Source organism: Mesoplodon mirus, assembly GCF_964341445.2.
Source record: "Mesoplodon mirus genome assembly, chromosome: 5".
Taxonomy (NCBI): Eukaryota; Metazoa; Chordata; class Mammalia; order Artiodactyla; family Ziphiidae; genus Mesoplodon; species Mesoplodon mirus.
Window position 1 is genome coordinate 34,852,273 of NC_138980.1, and position 20,411 is coordinate 34,872,683.

Genomic DNA, 20,411 nt, shown 5'->3' on the forward strand with positions numbered 1-20,411 from the left:
GGAACTGGGGCTGAGCCGGAGAGGGGCAGGAGGGGTCCGGCTCAGCCCGTATCCCCCGCGCCTCGCTCCTCCCTGTGCCCGAGCCCTGGGCGGGTGGGGACAGGCTGCCAGGCGGTGACCGCAGGGTGCCCCCTCCCACAGACGACGCTCCCCCGGGGGACACAAAGCGCTCTCCACCATCCAGGGCCCTGCGAGGCACCCGCCAAGCTCCGGCCACACTAACTGCACCGCGGCCTCCGTGCGGCCTGGGAAACACCGTCCTCGTGTCACTCCCAAGTCACCAACGAGGCCCCGAGGCCCAAAGAGGGTGAGGGAGGCGCTGGCAGCGCCCGAGACAGGCCGCGAGGGCGGGCTCACCGTCGAACTCGGGGAAGTAGTCCACCAGGTGGGAGTGGAGGATCTTGTCCTCCAGCAGGTCCTTCTTGTTGAGGAAGAGGATGACGGACGAGTTCTGGAACCAGGGGTAGGTGACGATGGTCCGGAACAGCGCTTTGCTCTCCTCCATGCGGTTCTGAGGGGCAGGCAGCAGGTTGGCGGCAGGTCCTCCAAAAGGGCCTGTGGGAACCCCCCTCCCTGGGCTCCGCAAGGGCCTCACCTCGTTGTCCGACTCCACCAGCACTTGGTCGTACTCGCTGAGGGCCACGAGGAACATGATGGATGTCACGTTCTCAAAGCAGTGGATCCACTTCCTCCGCTCGGACCTCTGGCCCCCCACGTCCACCATCCTGCAGGGCGGGGTGCACGGGCTCAGCGCGGGACTGCAGATGACACTGCCCACCCCCAGCACAGCCACCTCTGCCAGAGCCACAAGCGACCCGAGGCATCAGAGCCGTGAGGGCACCCTGATGACATCAGAGCCACGAGGCCCCCCACCTCAGTCACCTGTCAGAGCCAGCAAAGCCGCAATACCATTAAGCCAGGAGAACACAGCACAAGCAGGGGAGGGGGGACCCCCGAGACAGCCAGGCGCCTGCTTGCCGAGGGAGGGGCCCTGGCCTACAGGGGGCGCCGTGGAGCGTGTGAGGCACAGACCCCGGTGGGGCTTAGCCGGGCGACCTCGGATGTCCCACGTCTGGAAACCTGTCTCCCCTTGTTGGACACCACACGGCATCACCTATGAAACGCTGGAACCCACCCCAGCCACGGCGAGAGCAGGCTGCTTGTCCAGCGGGAGATGTCGGCACACAGATGCTGACATCAGGCGGGACGGGGAAACGCTAGGGACGGCGCCCTGAGCATCACGACTGGTGACAGGTCCCCACTTTCTACTTGTGAGTTTCTTAAGTTTTCTATGACAAGGAAGCCATCTACATTTTTTTTTTTTTTTTTTTTTTTTTTGCGGTACGCGGGCCTCTCACTGTTGTGGCCTCTCCTGTTGCGGAGCACAGGCTCCGGACGCGCAGGCTCAGCGGCCATGGCTCACGGGCCCAGCCGCTCCGCGGCATGTGGGATCCTCCCGGACCAGGGCACGAACCCGTGTCCCCTGCATCAGCAGGCGGACTCTCAACCACTGCGCCACCAGGGAAGCCCAGCCATCTACTTTTGAAGACGATGGCGAGAAAGAACAGCAGCCTGAGAAGGCAAGGATCCCCAGGCCAGGCCCATCCACAGCTGCTGGACAGTCGGGCAGCAGAGGCCAATCCGCCTGGTGGGGGTTTCGCAGAGGAGGTTCTAGCAAGCACAGGCGGACAGCGGATGTGCCAGGGTGACCGAGGGGATACGAGGGGGGTGAGTGGACACCAGACCCACACGGGCCACCGCTGCCAGTCTGGGGAGTGCCATCGGGACGACGGCGTCATGGGCCACAGCCTTTCTGGAGCTAAGTCTCCCCAGTACAGCCGTGTGGGAACCTGGGCCCCCCGGGGGGGGGTCAGGTCTCCGCAGGAGGTCCCGTGTGGGACCAGGCTCGGGCCTCACACATCAGGCCAATCGCACTGTCACCGGATGCTGTGTGAGCTCCGATCAAGGTGGGGGCACAAGCTCCATGCCCAGATCCCCGGCCTGCCCTCTGTAAGCCCTCAACCAGACAAGGGGGGAGGGGGGCGAGGGGTGGACTGGCCAAGGGACAGTGGTGGCAGAGGTGCAGGGCCACTCTGCAGTTTGGACAGCAGCAGAGTGCACACACGGGCTTGGGGGAGGAACGGGAAGGGATGGGGAGAGGCATTCTGGACAGAGAGCACAGTAGCTGTGGAGGCCAAGGTGAGGCCGTGTGAGGGGACCCTGGGACGTGGGGTCGGGAGGAAGGCCAGTGATAGCCCTGGCCTGTGCCCCACAGGTCTCTGAGGTCCCAGACCCCATCGAGAATCTGACCAAAAAAGAAGGAAACCAAAATGCTGAACTCTCACCAGAAAATGTACCATCAGGCATGTGCGGTGTGATGCCTACAACTCCTGAGGGTCCAAGGGCACCCCAAGGGCTCTGACAGGTGAGAAAGGATGGGGGGCCAGCTGGGGGCACCCAGACTCTCCCCCTCTCCCAGAAGCTTCTGCCTGAGAAGTGCGGGTCCCTGGGGGCAGAGGTGGGTCTCGGGTCTTGGGCCAGAGGGCACCTCAAGGCAAACCCAACAGACTCCCTGAACGCCCCTGGGGCTGGCGCTTCAAGGCAACAGGGCAGGACCTCCACCAGCAGTGCTGTCTCTGGGGCCTCTGGGGTGGGCTCGCCCAGCAGAAGGGACCCCATGCAGTGGCGGGGAGGGAAGGCTCGCAGCCAGAGCAGGAACCCCACCCTGGAGCCTGGGCCTCAGAGCCCTGGGCGAACCGTGTCCCCCAAAGTCAGTCCCCCTGGAACCTGGGGACACAGCCTGATCTGGAAGCGGGGTCCCTGCAGATGGCACTAGTTCAGACAGGGTCACTCCGGAGCAGGAGCCCTGGATCCAGTGATCGGTGGTGTCACCGTAAGAAGGAAACATGGACACAGACCCAGGGAGGGGCCGTGTGATGACGGACGCAGAGATGGAGCGAGGCTTTTACAAGCCAAGGGACGCCGCGGGCTGCCAGCACCGCCAGAGCTGGGAGGGACGGGACAGCTTCCCCTCACGCCCTCAGGAGGACCCAGCCCTGCCGATACCTTGACCTCGGAGCTAGGAGAGGATACATTTCTGTGATTTTACGCTGCCCATCTGTGGTCATTTGTTACGGCTGCCCCGGGAGACACACTTGGCCTTGCCGCCTGGCAGCTCTGTACAAGCTGTGACCTCGCGGTGTGGCAGGGCCCATCCTCGGGGACGGCCCTGAGTTCACTCTGGCCGCATGGCCTTCGGAACTGGGCCGCAGAGGGGCCTGGAGCCACCTTCCCCTGGGGCCCTCAGGCTCCTCCACCGCCCGCCCGGAGCACCCCTGCTCTGGCCTGGACTCCAGACCACCCACCTGCCCGCCCGCACGCGCCAGCACCCTCCCCCCATCTGGGGCCCACACAGAGCCTGCACCAGGAGGCCGTCGCCCCCGGGCCGCCTCCATTCAGCCCTGCCAGCGCCACCGGGGCCTGGCTCACTCGGAAACCTGGTGACAGCCACGGACAAGGACCCTCTCTTGCTGCCCCATACCGGGGGCTTGGGGCTGGGGCCGGGAGCACAGGTACCTGAAGATGATGTTCTCCAGGTCGAAGGGGTACTCGATGATGCCAGTGGTAGGCACGCGCACTCGCAGCACGTCCTGCTGGGTGGGCAGGTAGCCCGAGGTGGCAATGCGGTCCACGTCAGTCAGGTAGCTGCAACACAGCAGGCAGGGCCGCTCAGGCCAGCCCACGAGGGCCCTCCCGGCCATCCCAGGTCTCCTGAGCGCTGGGAGGGGCCCAAGCAGCCCAAGTACTTGGGACGAGAATGGACAGGGGCGAAATGAGGCCGCAGGGAACGCCTGGGACAGAACCCCGCCCCAGCTCTGAGGGACGGCTGTCTGGGGATGGGGACGGCGCCAGGGTTCCGAAGAGAGGCTGTGGGCTGGAGGGGTGGCTTTTCACAACCAAACCTGTCACTTGGGAATAGTTTTAGAGACACAGAAAAGGGGCAGAGAGACAACGGAAAATCCCCGCAGACACCCGCCTCCCTGTAGGGAAATCGCCCTGTCACGGCTAACGAGGCACCATGCAGACCCTCCTCCGCCCAGGCCCGGCCCGGCCCCACTCACTACTTGGCTGAGTCCGAGAGCTGGTACTCCCGCCGGCGGTCGTAGCACTCCTGGATGCCGGGGTCGTTCCACAGGGTCTTGATGGCACTCACGTACCGGTGCTCGAAGGTGGTCACCTTCTCCACGTCCACCTCCCGGATCAGGAGCGCGTTGGCCTGTGGGGGGAGGGGCAGGCCGGGGATGCTCAGCGCCAGCACCCGGCAACCGACCCGGAACCACTGACTCCCGTTTCCTGTGAACACGCGTCAGGACGACGCAAGGGCGACAGGCAGCGATCGCCCCCCAGTGCCAGGCCCCCAAAGGAAAATGCAGATGGAGGCGGCTCCTGGGAGCAGGGCCCACCTGGCCGCCACGCACCTCGGTGCCAGGGCACCCAAACAGGACAGAGGAACAAACACCACCAGCTGCCCCCATGTTCCCATATGCTGCAGGTGAGGAAACCGAGGCACAGAGAGCTGCTGTGACCTAAGAAGAACCTGCCCCCCGATTCCAAGTACACAGCTCCTGAAACCCTCGGGATCTCTGAAGGCAGAGGTCCTCTCGTGTGCAGCCTGGGATGGGGTCTGGGGACCAGAGCAACCCACCAGGAAGGGGAGGCTGAACTAATCACAACAGTCCAGTGGTCCAATGACTCACGCCCCTGGGACAGAGCCTCCACACAGACCCTGGACCACAGGGCTCGGAGACGTGCTCCTAAAGAGCCTCGCTGAGACACACCACCCCAGAGGTCCACACACACGCGCGCGCGCGCACACACACACACACAACGCCGGGGGCAGAAGGCTCCCAGGAGACCCCTGTCTTGCCTCCAGCCTGCTCCACATGCCTGTGCTCGGGATGGTCCCACCCACACGGCTGAGGGACTGGGGAGGGGACACAGCTGGGCAGAACCCCAAACGAGGAACGAGGGGGCCCCAGCCCAGGCTCTGGAACCCACCGGTCGCCTCCCAGGGATGCTCTCCCACCCCAGCCCCTGAACAACAGCGTCCTTCAGCCCCACCTCACCCTCCTGGCCTCCCAATCCGGGCCTGGAGAAGCAGACACCAGCCCCAGAAAACCCCCCTGACTGCGGATGCATGTAGGCCAGGGACCAGACGTCTGTTTCTACGGCCACGCTGTCCCTGCTGCTGCAGCAAAAGCCGCCACGGATGACGTGTAAGCGAGTGGACGTGGCCTGTGCCAGCAAAGCTGCACCTACAGAGACAGGCCTTAGTCTGCCAATCCCTGTTCCAGATGCCACTGGACCTCCACAGTTAAAGTGGGGCCTGGACTCTTAGGGGTCTCAGCTGCGAGCAATCCTAAGAACCAGAGGGTGAGAGGCTCCAGCAGGCCCTACATGCTCAGCCCCACAGCCAGGCTGGCCGGGCCCCAGACCCAGTGCTGGGCCCTGTAGGGTCCCTGATGACCCGTGAACCGGGCATCAAGGCAGGAAGACGCCAATATCAGAAATCTGGTTGACTGGCCTTCTTAAGCCTCAAAGCAAACAGATTAATTTAAACCCTATTGGACATACATGGTCCAAAACATGGTGCCACGTGCCAGCCCAGGCAAACTGCTGGAGTTGAAAGAGAAGTCCCCGAAAACAGATCCACAAAAGCAAAGCCAAGGGAGGCCGCCAGAGAGAGGGCCCCCTGGTTCACGGCCAGGGCAACGCCACTCGGACAGCAGGCAGGCAGCCCCTCTGGAAGGCAAACCGAGAGTTACTCTGGACCTCGCACCTCCACTGCTGGGGACGCGCCCAGGAGAAACCAGGACAGGCGTGCAAACAAAAACCTGCACACGAATGTTCCAGCAGCATGTCCGCGAGAACCAGCAGAGTGGAAACAACCATGTGTCCCTCGATGGACGATGGACAGACAACGTGTCCCTCCACACACTGAGCATCACTCAGCCACAAAGAGGAGAGAAGCCCTGACACTCACTGCAATGTGGATGGACCTTGAGAACACGATGCTCAGTGAGAGAAGCCAGACACAGAAGGACACACAATGTGTGATTCCACTGATGGGAACCGTCCAGGACAGGCAGATCCACAGACACAGAGAGTGGGTTCCTGGTTGTCAGGGGCTGGGTTAGGGGATGGGGAGGTGACTGCCAGTGGGGACAGGGTTTCTTTCTGGAGTGATGAGAGCGTTATGGAATTAGAGGCAATGGTTGTACAACTCTGTGAATATGTTAAAAATGAGTGAATTGCACACTTTAAATGGGTGACTTGGTATGTACATTTTCTCAATAAAGCTGTTACTGAAGAAAATAAGAGAACGTGCCACCCCCCGGGGTCACAGAGGGCCTGATACAGTGCATGGAGTGCCTGGTAGGACGCTGGCCCTCAGAGGGGGCCAGGACCCACTCCGCCAACTGTAGGACGGGGCTGCGAACAGCTGCCAGACGCCCAGCTGTGCCCGGCATTCCCACCTGGGGCCTCACCTTGTTCTGCTCGTACTTGTAGAGGATCTTCAGGGTCTCCATGGCCCGGATCATGGCCTGCATGGCGGTGAAGATGTTCTGGTACACCAGCTTGGTGAAGCCCCGCTTGTCCTCTTCCGAGTAGCCCGCCCCGTGGATGATGCGCATCTGCTTGATGAAAGTGCTCTTCCCGCTCTCACCCGTGCCTGCAAATGGCCCAGTGAGACCCAGCGGGACCAGACCCGCGACCCAAGCCGTGGGCTCACCGCACCCTGCACACGAGAAGCCCCGCCCACGAGGAGCCCCGGACACGCGGAGTCCCGCCAACGAGGCTCGCGAGGTGGGGATGCTCCTGGCCAGCCGCTGCTGCCGGACGACAGGGCGGGCCGCGTCCTCCCACGCACACCCTGTCTACAGGGGCAGCCGAGGCTCGGAGGAGGTCGGGACAACAACGTGGGCAAGGACGGGAGGGGAGCAGCCGCGGCACCTGCGGCAACTCGGGTCTGAATTCAACTCTGGCCGCAGCCAAGGAACTGGAGGCCGGGAGCAGTGAAGTGTCTCCCCCAGATGCCGCCACGCCCTTAACCGGTCACGTGACGAGCTCCCTTGTCCCACACACCCTCGTATGACAACGTCCTGCCGACCCCCGGCTGTTCCGATCAGAACAGCTTTCCTTCAGGGCGCGAGTTTGGCATCTGCGTCGAGGCCACGCTGGGCCTTCGCAGGGCGCTGGGCTGTGCGCCCCCCACAGTCCCCAGCAGCCCCTGAACCTGTAACTCACCCAACCTCACGCCACCCCGAGACCGAGCATGACCCTGGCGCTTGAACAGCCCCAAGGTCCACGTCCTTGTCAGCCCAGAGGCCCTGCGGGCGCCCAGGGCCCCTCCCCTCTCTGTCCCACCGCCCTCTGGGTGTCAGGTGTCAAGGCCCCACCTCAGAGAAGGGCGCACGGAGGCTCTGTCTCCGGGATCAAGGGATCAGAGCAGAAACCCCTGAATGGGGCCACGTGGCCGCTGCGCCTTCCTACTGCGCTCCAGTGCCGCTGGCCAGCCCCACCCAGCACCAGCACTGTGGCGGGAGGGAGGGCTCCTCTCCTGCTCCAGCCTCTCACCGCCCTGTCACCCTCTAAGCAGCAAACCCGTATCCCCACTTTTGTTCACCTTCACACGCAGGGACTGCAATTTAGTGGCTTTAATGTGCCCAGAAATCTCTGGGATGTCTTCCACGCAGAGGGGGAGTTTGACCCCTCCCGGAGGGCGGGCTAGACTCAGTGCCTCCCTTCCAACCAAAAGAATCTGACCAAGGATGGCCTGTCACTTCCAAGACGAGTCACGGGGCTCCCCGTCCTCTCTAGGACTTTCGCGGGGGCCGGGGGGCAGCGCCGTCCATGAGGGCCCATGTGGACAGGAGCCATGTGAGGGGCCACCCTGGAAGCGGCTTCTCCAGCCCCGTCGGGCCTTCAGATGAGGCAGCCCCGGCTAACATGTGCTCTACAACCTCCTAAGGGACCCCGAGCCAGAACCCCCAAGGATCCTGACCCTCAGAATCTGCCTGTGTGTTATTTTCAGCTACTAAGTTACAGGGTGGTTTTATTGCACAGCAGAAGAGAACTTCCACAGCCTAAGGACGTACAGCCTCAAACCCCTACTTGATAACCAACACAGGTCCCCACTCACCCATGCACTGAAGCCCCCAGGCCCCCTCTTGGGGACTCAGAACCCCCCAGACTCGCCCCAGCCCGCCTGTCAAGGCTCATCCTCCCCACCCTGTCTCAGAGTCACCTGTGTCCCCCACCCCAACGAAGGGGCCTGAGCTGCGTCCTGCCCTGCACGCAGTCCGGCTCACAGCCACCGGTACCATGGGCGCAGGGCAGGCAGCTCCCCTCTGCACTGGGACCCATCACCGCTGCCTTTCAGGGGGTCTCTCTCAGGCATCTGCTGCCCGCCTCCTTGCCCGGGAGCTCCCAGAGAAGACATGGGTTCCGAGCAGCCTGCAGTGACCACACTGTCCTGCAGCAGGAGGCCCTCCGCCCGCGTCTGAGTAACTGACCACGGGTGCCCGAGCCCACCTGGGGAGACAGAGCAGGGGCCACCTCACTGCAGCTGCCCCTTTCTAGGACCTCCATCAAGGCTCTGGGTCCTTTTACAAATAAAAGAATACGACTCTGGTTCTGTCACCAAGTGGTAACTACCCCATGCTACCTCCCATCCCACCACTGCCGCAACATCAACCAGAGGCCAGGCGCCCACTCCCACCAAGGCCCCACCCCAGCTCTGAGGCAGGAGGGGTGAGGACCCCATGTGACCCCACACCTCCCTAAGGGGTCTACGCACTCCTCCCTCGTTGCAGGGAGCAGGGTGGGGGAGGGGAGGCGACACACAGGAATGCCATGCCCTGCGTGGTTTCCTCTGGACCAGGGTCCCCGCAGCACTGCTGACACTGGGGCCGTCCCGGGCACTCTGGGGTGTTGAGCAGCACCCCTGGCTCCGCCCCCTCGATGCCAGGATCCCCTCAGTGTGACACACAGACATCCCCAGTATCCTTTGGGGGCAGGAGCCCCCAGGTGAGAACCCTTGTTTTTGACACTATGCTACTGTAAAAAGATACGTGCCCTGCTGGTGTTTGTAAGGGTCTCTCACCAGAAACATCAGACCAATGGCCGCTAAAGCCCGAGCCCCTGCAGCCACAGGTCAGCTGAGGTGGAGACGGGCAGCCACTCAGGCCCCGGGGCGCTGCCCCTTGTGTCCACCCCCCGGAACAGCAAGACGGGCAAGTGAGCTGCACGAGCGCAAGGGTGCGGGGAGATCCAGAGAGAGCCTGCTGATTTCAGACCACAGCCAGCGTCTCCAAAACGGCTGCGAAACGGACAGACAGCCCCCCACCGAGCTCCCCAGAGGCAGCGCAGGGCACCGAGGGTCTCACACACGTGCACGCGCCCGTGCCAACAGCCAGGGGACAGCGGGTGTTCACGGAGGAGCCGTGATCACCAGCCAGAGAGTGGCTGAGGGACAACAGGGGATGCCCCGGTGCCCAACACAGACGACGCAGCTGGGACACGCCCCGAAAACCAAGAAACGGAAGACGGACCCCTCAGCAGCCGGAAACGCAACTGGCCCTGGAGACGTCGGGGGTCCTGGACGAGGAGCATGGCCCAAACCCTGCCGGGGGCAGAGGAGCCGCTGCGAAGACAGCACCGCGATCAAGTCCAGGAGCAAAAGGCACTAGTGAGGTGATGGGGCGGTGACGGGCCTCACGGGCGATCGTCACAATCCACGTGTCAAGTCCTCATGTGCACCCCTTAAACCACACAATACGTGTGGCACTTACGTCTCAATAAAGCTGGGGGAGAAAGCGGCAAAAGGGACTCCCTGGGGACAGTGCGGCCCAGGAGGTGGGATGGTCAGTGACCCCACCCAGGCCATGCCACCTTGCCAGGAAGGACAGAGAAAGGAGGGTGTGGAAGTGGCGGCTGCAGAGACCAGGCCCCCGGAGGAAAGCCCCACCAGCCGCATGTCGAGGGTGGAGTGCCACCTGTGCTCAGGGCCAACAGCGATTGAGTGACAGGTGCCAGTCCCAGCAGGCGCCTCCCGGCAGAGCTGTGGGTGGAAGGCCGGAGCTGCGGGCCCTGGGTTCTGGAACCGGCAGGCCCAGCTGGCCAGAGCTCGGCCACCACTGGCCAGGGAGGGAGGGAGGAAAGGCTCCGGGGGACGCAGAGCCGCCACAGCGTCCTCTCCAGGTGCCCACCCCATGGCCCAACTCAGTCCACATGCTGCCAGCACCCGGTGCCAGGAGCTGGGACCCGGGCCCCCCAACACACCCGAGCCAACAGCCACCTGCTCAGAGAAGTCTCGGGGTGCGAGGCCCACCTGGAGGACCTCACGACCATGCCTATCTGCTGTGGCCGCCGCCCGGGGGTCCCTGGCAGCTCTAGCTCATCCTGCCCGGCCCTTAGTCAGTTCCCCCTGAAGATCCGGTCACGGGGACTTCCCTGGTGGAAGACTCCACGCTCCCAATGCAGGGGGCCCAGTTTCGATCACTGGTTGGGGAACTAGATCCCGCATGCATGCTACAACTAAGAGTTCTCATGCCACAACCAAGAGTTCGCATGCCACAACCAAGAGTTTGCATGCCGCAACTAAGAGTTCGCATGACACAACTAAGGAGCCCGGGGGCTGCAACTAAGGAGCCCACGTGCTGCAACTAAGGAGCCCGCAAGCCGCAACTGAGACCCAGCGCAACCAAATAAATATCTATAAAAAAAAAACCTTCAACAGCTGCCCACCAGGGAGAAGAGCAAGGCTCCCCTCAAGCAAGACTGTGTGAGACCCCGTGATGGGCCTCGTTCTAGCCACGCACCTGCACAGGTGCAGAGGGCACCTACCGCCACACCCCCTCCCAGCGAGGACGCCGAGTGGCCCCAGGTCCTGGCTGCACTCAGACCACGGGTTCGTGTCTGTGGGTCCCCTGGCCCCCGCTGTCCCCCACAACGCGACCAGCCCAAACTTGCACGAGGACAGCCGTGGCACGGCGGCCCAGGGCCGGCGCGCCACACCACTGTTCACGTCGCCCACGCATCGGGCCCTGCCCCTCCCGAACGCCACCCCAACTCCCTGCACAGAAACCCAAACTCACGTTTTCCAGGAAGGGCCCCAGCGCCCCCAGCGCCCCACCTGCTCCTGGCCTGCTGCTCCCGTCTGTGCCTGCTGGGAGCCAGCTCCCCGAGGGCGGGGTCTGCCAGCAGCCTCACACCCAGCCCCAGCACAGGCCCAGCCCACGTTTTTCCCCCCCGAATGAACCAAATGAACTCAGCCCCAATCCACAGTCCCGGTTCTGTCACGTGTCCCCCTCGGGTCCTCTGCATCCCCTGTCCTAACTCCAAGAATGGGGGCCCCTGGGGGCACAACCCAGGGGAGGGGTCCTGCCCCTGGGGGCCTGGCAGGGGCCAGACAGCACAGCAGGGCCGGGAGCCTGCAGGACGATCTCTGGGCATGCTCAGTGGCATCACCAGTTGCCCGGCCGAGACTAACTGGAGGAGAGGAAGGAGGAGAGCAGCCCCATCCCTGCGACAGAGGGAGAAAGTCACCGTCTCGCCTGCACGGTCAGCCAAGATCTAGGACCGCAGACCGGGAGGAATTAAGTCTGAGCCCAGGCAGCCACTCCTCAAATGTGGGAGAGAAGAGGGGCAGGGAAAGAGCCTGGAGGGCAGGAAGGACGGTGCTGGTCCGACATCATCCCAGTGGGACTCAAGGTGTGCAGCATCCGTGACCCCCGGGACAAGTGGCCGCGATCTAGCAAGAGAACACTAGTGTCAGAAGCTGGGGTTCAGGGCTGCCGCCCGGCCATCCCTAACTCTAGAATGTGGGCAGTGAAGCCAGGAACCCCAGGACCACAGGAGGCCCAGGCGAGAGCACTGCCGGGGATCTGGGCTCCTGGAAACACAGCCCGGAAATCCAACACGGCCCGGAGCTGTGTCAACAGGTCCAAGATCAAAGAGGCACGGCGACCTTCTGCTGGGGGACAGAGAAAGTGCAAACCCCTCCTGCAGCCAAGGAAGGCAACTGCACGCTCCCCTCACCCCCGCTCATCCGTTCATTCAGTGGTACATCTATCACCCCACCTCCTGCTGGACGAGTGAAGGAGCTGAGGCACAGAGAGGTCAAGCAGCTTCGCTGAGGTCACACAGCCAGTAACTGTCAAACCTCAACAGGCTCAGGTCTTCGGGCTTCACGTCTGTCCGTCTCTCCGTGGTCCACGGTCACCGCCACCCAGGGAAGTGAGCGAATGTGAGAGCACGGGGGGAGCTCTCCTGGGCCAGCCATGGGCCTTCCAGAGACACCGCAGCAGTGGGCGCCAGCACAGACAGGGGCCAGGAGGGAGGACAACAGGGAGGACCTCGGGACTCATCCCTTCATCTGACCTCCACACCGTGGCCGCTAAGTCATCAGGTCCAGCGTCCCCTGCCCAGGTGACTCCAGGCGCAGACACTGGTCCCCTGGGCCAGCCCCCCTCTTGTCCCACGTGCCAGGTCCTAGTGCAGCCCTTCCTGAAGCCTAACGCTCAGGAGTCGGGGAGACTGGTATGAGTCCCAGTCCCGCCCAACCCTGCCGTGCAGCCCAGCTGCCCGGCCTGGGACAGAAAGGCCCCCACCCACCTGTCGAGGCTCAGCAGAGAGGACCAATGGGGCAGAGACGGGGCGACCTGCCTCCGTGGGGGGTCTGACCTTTCAGCTCTAGGCCAACCGAGGTAAGCAAACCTCCTTGGCAGGCGCTGGGATCAGATCAGGAAACAAGAGGCCCAGCCCTGAGGGCCAAGCTCCGGAGACCCCACCACAAGACAGGGAGGTCCCCGCTCGGCTGCAGAGGGACTGCCAGCCAGCCCAATACCGTGAATAAAGACAAGGGCACAGACTGCACTCCCCAGTTTGACGTGTGTCGCCCCCACTGACCCTCCCACAGTCCGGGAGTCAGGGGACACTCTCCTTCCACAGCAGGGAAACCTGAGGCTCGGGAGGTACGGGGACCGAAACCCCACCACGCTCTCCAGCTCGGTCCTGGCGGGACCCGCCTCCCAGCGCTGCTGGGGCAGCCTGTCAACCCGGGTAAAGCCCCCCGTAGGGAGAGCAGTGACCACGGCAGGGCACAGCGCCTCGCAGGTGTCCCGGCCTTCCCCCCAACAGCGCTGCAGGCGGGGAGCCGAGGTTGTGCTCGCTCTGGAGCGCCCCCAAGCCCACTCACGAGGCCTCGGGAGGGCGGCAGCTGCGAGCTGTGCCCCTAAGTCCCTGTCTGTCCACGCGTCACAGCAGAGAGCCACCGGCAGTGGCAACGGGCCCCGGAGCAGGGAGCCTCACGTCCAGGCAGGATGTGAGGATGCCCTAAGTCGGGGCGCCCGGTCACCCCCATTCCACCTGCTTGAGGGAACTGCATTCAGTTAGCCAATCAAAGACACCCAGCAAACATCTCAGGTCCGCAGGGCTCTGTGCTGGGCCGTGGGGTGGCAGGGCCTGCCCCGGAGGGGGGATGTGGTGGGGAAAACGAGGGGGAGACACCTTGGTAGTGACCGGCCAGGCGCCCCACGCCCGGGCTAAGGGCAGAGACCACGGCCACCCGGGAGCAGGGGGCCGGGGCGCATTGGCACAAACTCCCCAGCCAGCAAGCCTGCGGCCTGGTGCCCGGTTCTGAGAGCAGCTGGAGTTCCGCCAAAAAATAACCCCACACGCGGGTGCCCCCAAAGCCCGTGGAAATGCCCCAATCCCGTCCACGGACACTGGGCTGACAGGTCCCGCGGCTCACTGACCTGATGGGAGAGGAGCGCCCTATGGGGACCAGAGATGGCTGTTCCCCCTGAGCGCAGCCCAGCTCCGCACACCCGGCCTGGCCCCGGCCCAGACCAGACCCGCCCACCCAGGGCTGGACTTTGCCCCCAAGGCCCTCCGAGGCAGAGGAGGAACAAACGGGCTCCGTCCCTCCTGCCAGGGGTCCCCACTCGGCTCCATCTGCAGCTGCTCTAAACTCCCAGCCCAGGAGTAGCAGTGACTGCGACCTGTTCTTGGGCCGCACGGAGAAGGGCTCCACCACAAAAATCAGAAAGTGAAACCTTTGTGGTTAAACATCCGAGGCTCTCAGGCAGCGACCAGCGCAGCTCAGCCGAGGCCGGGAAGCATCTGTGCACACGGAGTCCGGAGCCCAGGGACACGCCTGGCGAGGCCGTGCTCAGGCCCAAGAGGAGGGAGATTCCCACTGGCCCGGCGCACAGGACACCGAGGGAGAGGGGCTCTGACAGCAAGTCTGGGCTCCTGCACCTCCAGGGATGGCGCCCACCCTTTCAGCGACACAAAATTTCACCTAACTTTTAAGCCCCTAAGACTCATCCTGGGGTGGGCCACGAGGGGTGGCCCGGGGCCCCAGGCGCTTCCAGCTATCGGGGTCTGCGGGGGACAGGCAGGGCCACCGCCAGGAGCCACGGCCACGTTCCACTCACGCCTCTAAGCAGGGCAGGCGCACCCTTCCCGCCGGGGCCACCACACCCCAGGCCGGATTCCGGCCCTTTCTACCGCCCTCGGGGCCACAGCAGGCTGGACAGGAAGCCTGCGGAACTGACCGCCCTGCTTTATTTAGAAATCCCAGAGCCGCTCAGCTCCCGGAACGGCACTTCCTGCGGTAGGCCTCGGTTCTCAAGGGGAAACCTGTCCTAAGGAACGGACGAGGGGCCTCCTCAGTGGTTCTCCACTGAGTGGCAGAAACACGGGGGCAGGGGGCGGCACCTGCACCAGGAGGGATCACGGGAGGCAGAAGCCGGCGGGCCTGCCCAGGACCCCCACCAGAGCTCCTAACTGGGCCTGGGGGTCCTGTTCCGTAAAGTGCGAGAGCGACGCAGAGCCGTGGGGACCCCGGTGTATCCCCTGCAGGGACGCTCGCTATCCCCATTCCCCACCACAGACGACTGTCAGTGAGGATGCGGCCTGGAGTAACAGGACCAGCAAAACCGAACACACCTCTCACACGTGTTCGTAGACGTGTTGCGTGCTGACGGCACACACATATGTGGCTTTGGACCATAGTTACAAAAGCATTCACCTTCTAAGCACCCACAAAACATCTGACAAAACAACCTAACACTGATCACATACCGCCTCTGCAACACACATTTTACACTGTGTACTGACACGGGGCAAGGGTGATTCTGATAACACACACGGGGGTGATTCTGCCCCCGGGGGACACTGGGCCACGCCTGGGGATGTCTATGGTTCTCATGGCTGGGGTGCTCCCGGCATGGCGTGGGTGAGGCAGGGATGCTGCTCGGCACCCCCTGGCCCCCAGCACGTCCCCTGGACCTCCGCATGGCATTCACAGCCGCCCTCCTGGTGTCATAAACCTTCACCTTGGACCCACAAGCTCTCATCTTCCTATCTGCCCCCATGCCTAGGACTTAACAGCTTCCCAGGAGGATGCAGACTCCCTGTCCTGCAAGCCAGCGGGGCGAGGGGTGGGACCTCAGACCCAGGTGCTCCTGCAGCCAACAGCCCGCACCCATGGGTGGGCGCTGGACACATCCAGATCCCCTGCAAGGCTCCTCAGCCCCAGCCCAGGGAGACTAGAGACACACAGCAAGGCTGCAGGAGCACAGGCCACCGACCCGTACCCTTGAACCCCACGTCAATCTGGAGCCTGGTGCGCACAAGGCAGGCAGCAGGGGCGTGCAGAGGTTCATGCAACCCCCAGCCCCCAGGCAAGGCTGATTGTCTGGTAACATTAACATGCTGGTAACTTCTCAACCCCCCTCTGAAAATAAAGTCTACCTCTGTTGGCGAAAGGCAGCCAGGGCCATGCTGTCCTCCCAGGTGCCACTGGGACCCCACTGCAAGTTTCCTCCAAACTTTACCGTTACTCTCTGCCTGTCTTTTCTGCAAAGATGGCCCATTTTATAGCCTTTAGGTAAAGTGGAACGTTTGGGAAAAAAGACAGGGAAGGTATTTTAATCAAAGGGAGGACCCAGAGGGTCCCCACAGGTGGGAGAAGCGAGGCAGTCCCTCCAAGACCCACGGTCTCCAGCGACTCACCGCCTCCGACCCTGCACCGTCCTGCGGGTGGACCCCTCGGTGGCAGACCCCTCCTCCACCAGGGGCCCATCACAGCAGCATTTCCAACCTTCCCCGCAGTGCAGGAATGCAGCAGAGCTCCGGAGAAGGCAAGGCAAGGGCTTCGCTTGTGTAAACGACCTTCTTGCCTTTGACTGCGGAGGTAAGCCTCCAACCACCCTTATTTGGGGTGACAACAGCTTGTCGACTGCTGGGCCGACTGGCTCCGTGCAACAGGTGCGCAGTGGGGGAGACGGAGACTTGGACAGGAATCCTCTCCAGGAAGGGGAAGAGGACCCAGGAGACCCGGCTCTCACTAGGACGTAAGAAGAGGGGCCGGATGGAGACAGTTGCTCCGTCAGGGCTCCACCCGCCCCGGCCCCAAGAAGAGAGGAAAGGTTGTCTTCTCCCCCACGGATTGTACTCCACTGGGGAGGGACATGGGTTTTCCAACTGGCCTCAGGGAACGGGGGCTGGAGGGGGACAGGCCCAGCCTGCAGGGAACAGGGCTCCACCTGGTGGGAAAAGTAGAGAAGGGATGCCAGGAGGCAAGGGGTGCGTCTTGTGGTTTACAGCCCAAAGGTCTGGCCCTGAAGAGATGCTGCGGGCAGCGAGGGGGCACACCTGCTGGGGGCAGGGATGGAGGGCCAGCCCTGTGCAGGGAGGAGGCTTGTCTCCTGAGAAGGGGCAGAGGGCAGACCCTCGAGGGTTCTGGGGGCCCGAACGGGACGGCAGAAGCAGAAGCTGGCCCTGCAGGGATCAGGGGCTGGGCAGCAGAGGCACGGACTGATCCCAAAGGGTCCTGGGAACCCCGCCTGGACAGCACAGACAGGGGCTGATCCTGAAGGAAACTGGGGCCTGATGTGGACAGTTGAGGCAGGCGCTGACCCTGCAGGGACTGGTGACCTGCCACGGACAGCACAGGCGCGGGCAGATACCGAGGGTCTGGGGTGCTGATGTGAACAACAGAGGCAGGGCCTGGGCCCTCTGATGTCAGGGACTCAACCTAGACAGCACAGGCTGCAGAGATCGGGTGGCCCAGAGGTGGACAGCACAGGTAGGCAAGGGCTGACCCCGCCGGGGGTCGAGCCCGCTCTGGACAGCACGCAGGGCCGCCCCGCCCGCCCGCCCGGCACGCGCACCGCCGGCCCGAACCCCGCAGGCCCGGCCCCACTCACCGAGCAGCAGTAGCTTGAGCTCGCGCCGGGCGTCGCGCTTGTCCCGCCGCAGCTGTTTCTCGATCTCGGCGTTGATCCGCTTGGACTCCTTCACCTCATCGCTCAGGCAACACGCCATCATGGACTCCAGAGTCATCGTCCCGGCCCCGGCCCCGGCCCCGGACGCCCGCCGGCCGCCCCCGCCCCCGCCCCCCGGCCGGCCCGGCCCTGGCCCCGAGCCGCCCCGGCCGCGCCCGCCCGGCCCTCGGCGCTCGGCCCCTGGGCCGGCGGTCCGCCTCGGCCGCCTGCGAGCACCGGTCCCGTTCAGCCGCTGGTCCCTCCCGGCCACCCTCCACCCGCGCCGCCACAACCGCCGCCGCCGCCGCCGCCGCCGCCAACCGCAGCCGCCGCGACCGAGCGACAGCGCCTCACAACCTAACCAGCGCGCGGACAGCGCCGACGGGCGGGCGGCGCGGCCAATGGGAGTGGGCGGCGGCCCGCGCGCCCGCCGCGGGGGCGGGACTAGCGGTCGGGCTGGGCGGGGCGTCGCGCGGGCGGGGCGGGGAGGGGCGAGGCGGGCGCGCCCGCGGGTTTGGTTGCGCCGACGTGGGAAGGGGGACGCGCAGCCGGGAGCCGGGCGGGGCCGCCCGGGATTGTGGGAATGTGGAGGACTCGTCAGGCTGGCTCGGCTGAGCTCGGCTCCGCTCGGCCCCGCTCGGCTCCGCTCGGCCCCGCTCGGCCCTGCTCGGCCCCGCTCGGCCCGGCGGCTCTCTGGGCCCCGGAGCGAGAAGCTCGGACCCGCAGTTGCGGTCACGAGGCTGAGCGACCCCAGGCCCAACGCGAGGCACTGGGGTACCAGCCCTCACGGCCTCCTGGGGCGCCCTGGAATTACCTGACCGTAAACGAACCTTCCTCTCCTCCGTTCTTGGACAAAAGTTAATGGAACGCCTTCTGTATACCAGGCCTGGGCTTAGCATTAATGCAGAGCCTGCTATATGCCACGTATGGGACGAGCATTAATGGAGTACCTGCTGTATATCAGGCATGGACTAGCCATTAATGTAGTGCGTGCAGTATACCGGGCATGGACCAGCTTTTAATGTAGTGCCTACTGTGTAACCAAGCATTAATGCAGTACTTGGTATATACTGGGCAGGAAACATACATTAGTGGAATGCCTACTGTAAACTGGGCATGGACCAGGCATTAATGCAGTGCCTGCTATAATTCCAGGCAGGGAACAAGCATTAATGAAGCACCTACTATAAACCAAGTACTGCTGGGTTGATATGGGAGCATAGCCACACCCATTCATTTAAGGAGCTTGGCTACTTTCACCCTGCACCGGCAGACCTGCATAGTTGCAACAGCCCTAAAATATTTACCATCTGGCCTCTTCCAAAAGGAGACCTAGGAGGAGACCTAAACACAGGAAGCGCCATGCGTTTTGAATGATGGAAAAAGAAAAAAGCCTGAAATGGAGACCCATTTCACAGATGAGGAAACTGAGGTGCCCTTATGCACAGTTCGCTGATGATGGCACTCCTCCCAGCCATGACCTGGCCACAACACTCACCCCCTCTCCACCTGGCCCTGCCCAGTTCCCATCACAAACCTTCCAAGCTGCACCTTGACACGCTGTGCTCACCTGTCTTGAGATAAGGGGAGAAGGGAGGGTCAAAGTCTCCATTTATTAGTTGATTGGGACTGAAGAAAGTTTGGTTTCTTGAGACACTCATCTTGGGGGCTTCCATCCCCACCCCAACTGGACACGCAGCCGGAGCAGGGGCTGCTGGGGTCCCCCCACCAATAGAGGAAAGCTCCACTTGAACAAAGAATCCACAACCAGGGAACCTGAACAAAAACATTGGTCTTGGCTCCAATGTCCCCTCCTCCAGGGGAGGTGGTCAGGCCAGGTGTTCCCTGAGCACCCCTTCTGATGACACCTACACTCCACCCCGGCACCACCCTGCTGGACTTCCCCAGGCCCTTTTCATGGGCTGAAATCATCTGCTTTCTTCCCTTACTGTCCTGTTCCCTCCCCACCATATTGTAGGGTATCTATGTCCTGATCACTGCTGCATCTAGACCCCAGCCTGGTACACAGTAAGTGCTCAGACACGCTGGCACCTGGGACCTGGGACCCTTTGCTGCAGTGCTTGCACCTAGAAAAACGTCTCCTCGGGCAACAAAATACAAAGAAACCATAAGGGGACTAAAAATAACTGTGTGCATGCGCAGTTGGGGCAAATTATGGACAACAAGATACAAAAAGACCAAAAAACGCACAGGCTTCTCATTGCGGTGACTTCTCTTGTTGCGGAGCACGGGCTCTAAGCGCTTGGGCTTCAGTAGTTGCAGTGCACGGGCTCAGTAGTTGTGGCTTGCGGGCTCTAGAGAGCAGGCTCGGTAGTTGTGGCGCACGGGCTTAGTTGCTCTGCGGCATGTGGGGTCTTCCCGGACCAGGGCTCGAACCTGTGTCCCCTGTGTTGGCAGGTGGGTTCTTAACCACTGGACCACCAGGGAAGTCCCAACTGTCACTTAAGAAGACCCGGAAGCAAAAGCAGGGTGTCAGGAGCAAATGCAGGATACTGTGCATGCCCGCTGCACACTACACCACCAAAGGGGTGGGCACACCACCTAAGTCACCTCTCTGGCCCAACGGCTGGACACACCCCTACCCTCACCTCATATAAGGAACCAGCTCGTTCCCCCATGTCCCACCAAGGGAGTGAACAAGCAAGGGAACCTGATGCTTGTTCTCACTCCCACCTGCTGCAGCAGGGGCCCTGAGTTTCTTGTCTGGCCTCATCAATTTCTATTCATTAAGGAAGCCAAGGACGCTGGTCAGTAACAAATAAGTATTGAAGGGAAGAATGGATGAGCTCTTTGTTGTTTGTTTTCCATCTCACCCAACAGACTGTGAACTTCAGGAGGGCAGTGACTGCATGTGTCTCAGTCACCCTGGGGTCCGCAACGTCCAGCACAGAGCCTCAGGCCTCTTCCCTTCTCCAGCAAAATGGTGCACCAGTGCCGGCCTGGATAGTGATGAGTGGAATCGCCCACCCACATGTGTGAGTGCCACGTGCTCCGGGATTGCCCATCTTGCTCTTTGCAGTGTCCCCACAGCCTAAAATAGCCCCTGACATA

General features: G+C 63.0%; 1 protein-coding gene across 1 annotated transcript in view; it reads right to left on the minus strand.

Annotated features, from left to right (window-relative positions):
• LOC309804175 (guanine nucleotide-binding protein subunit alpha-11) overlaps positions 1-17,450 on the minus strand; it is a gene marked incomplete at its 5' end in the record, with an annotated part of 42,417 nt that extends 24,967 nt beyond the window's left edge. The window contains 6 exons of the mRNA XM_082621343.1: positions 358-511; positions 596-725; positions 3,577-3,705; positions 4,122-4,276; positions 6,549-6,733; positions 17,283-17,450. Coding sequence (XP_082477469.1) covers positions 358-511; positions 596-725; positions 3,577-3,705; positions 4,122-4,276; positions 6,549-6,733; positions 17,283-17,418 — 889 coding nt within the window. The remainder of the gene's footprint in view (positions 1-357; positions 512-595; positions 726-3,576; positions 3,706-4,121; positions 4,277-6,548; positions 6,734-17,282) is intronic.
• Between the last annotated feature and the right edge of the window lie 2,961 nt (positions 17,451-20,411).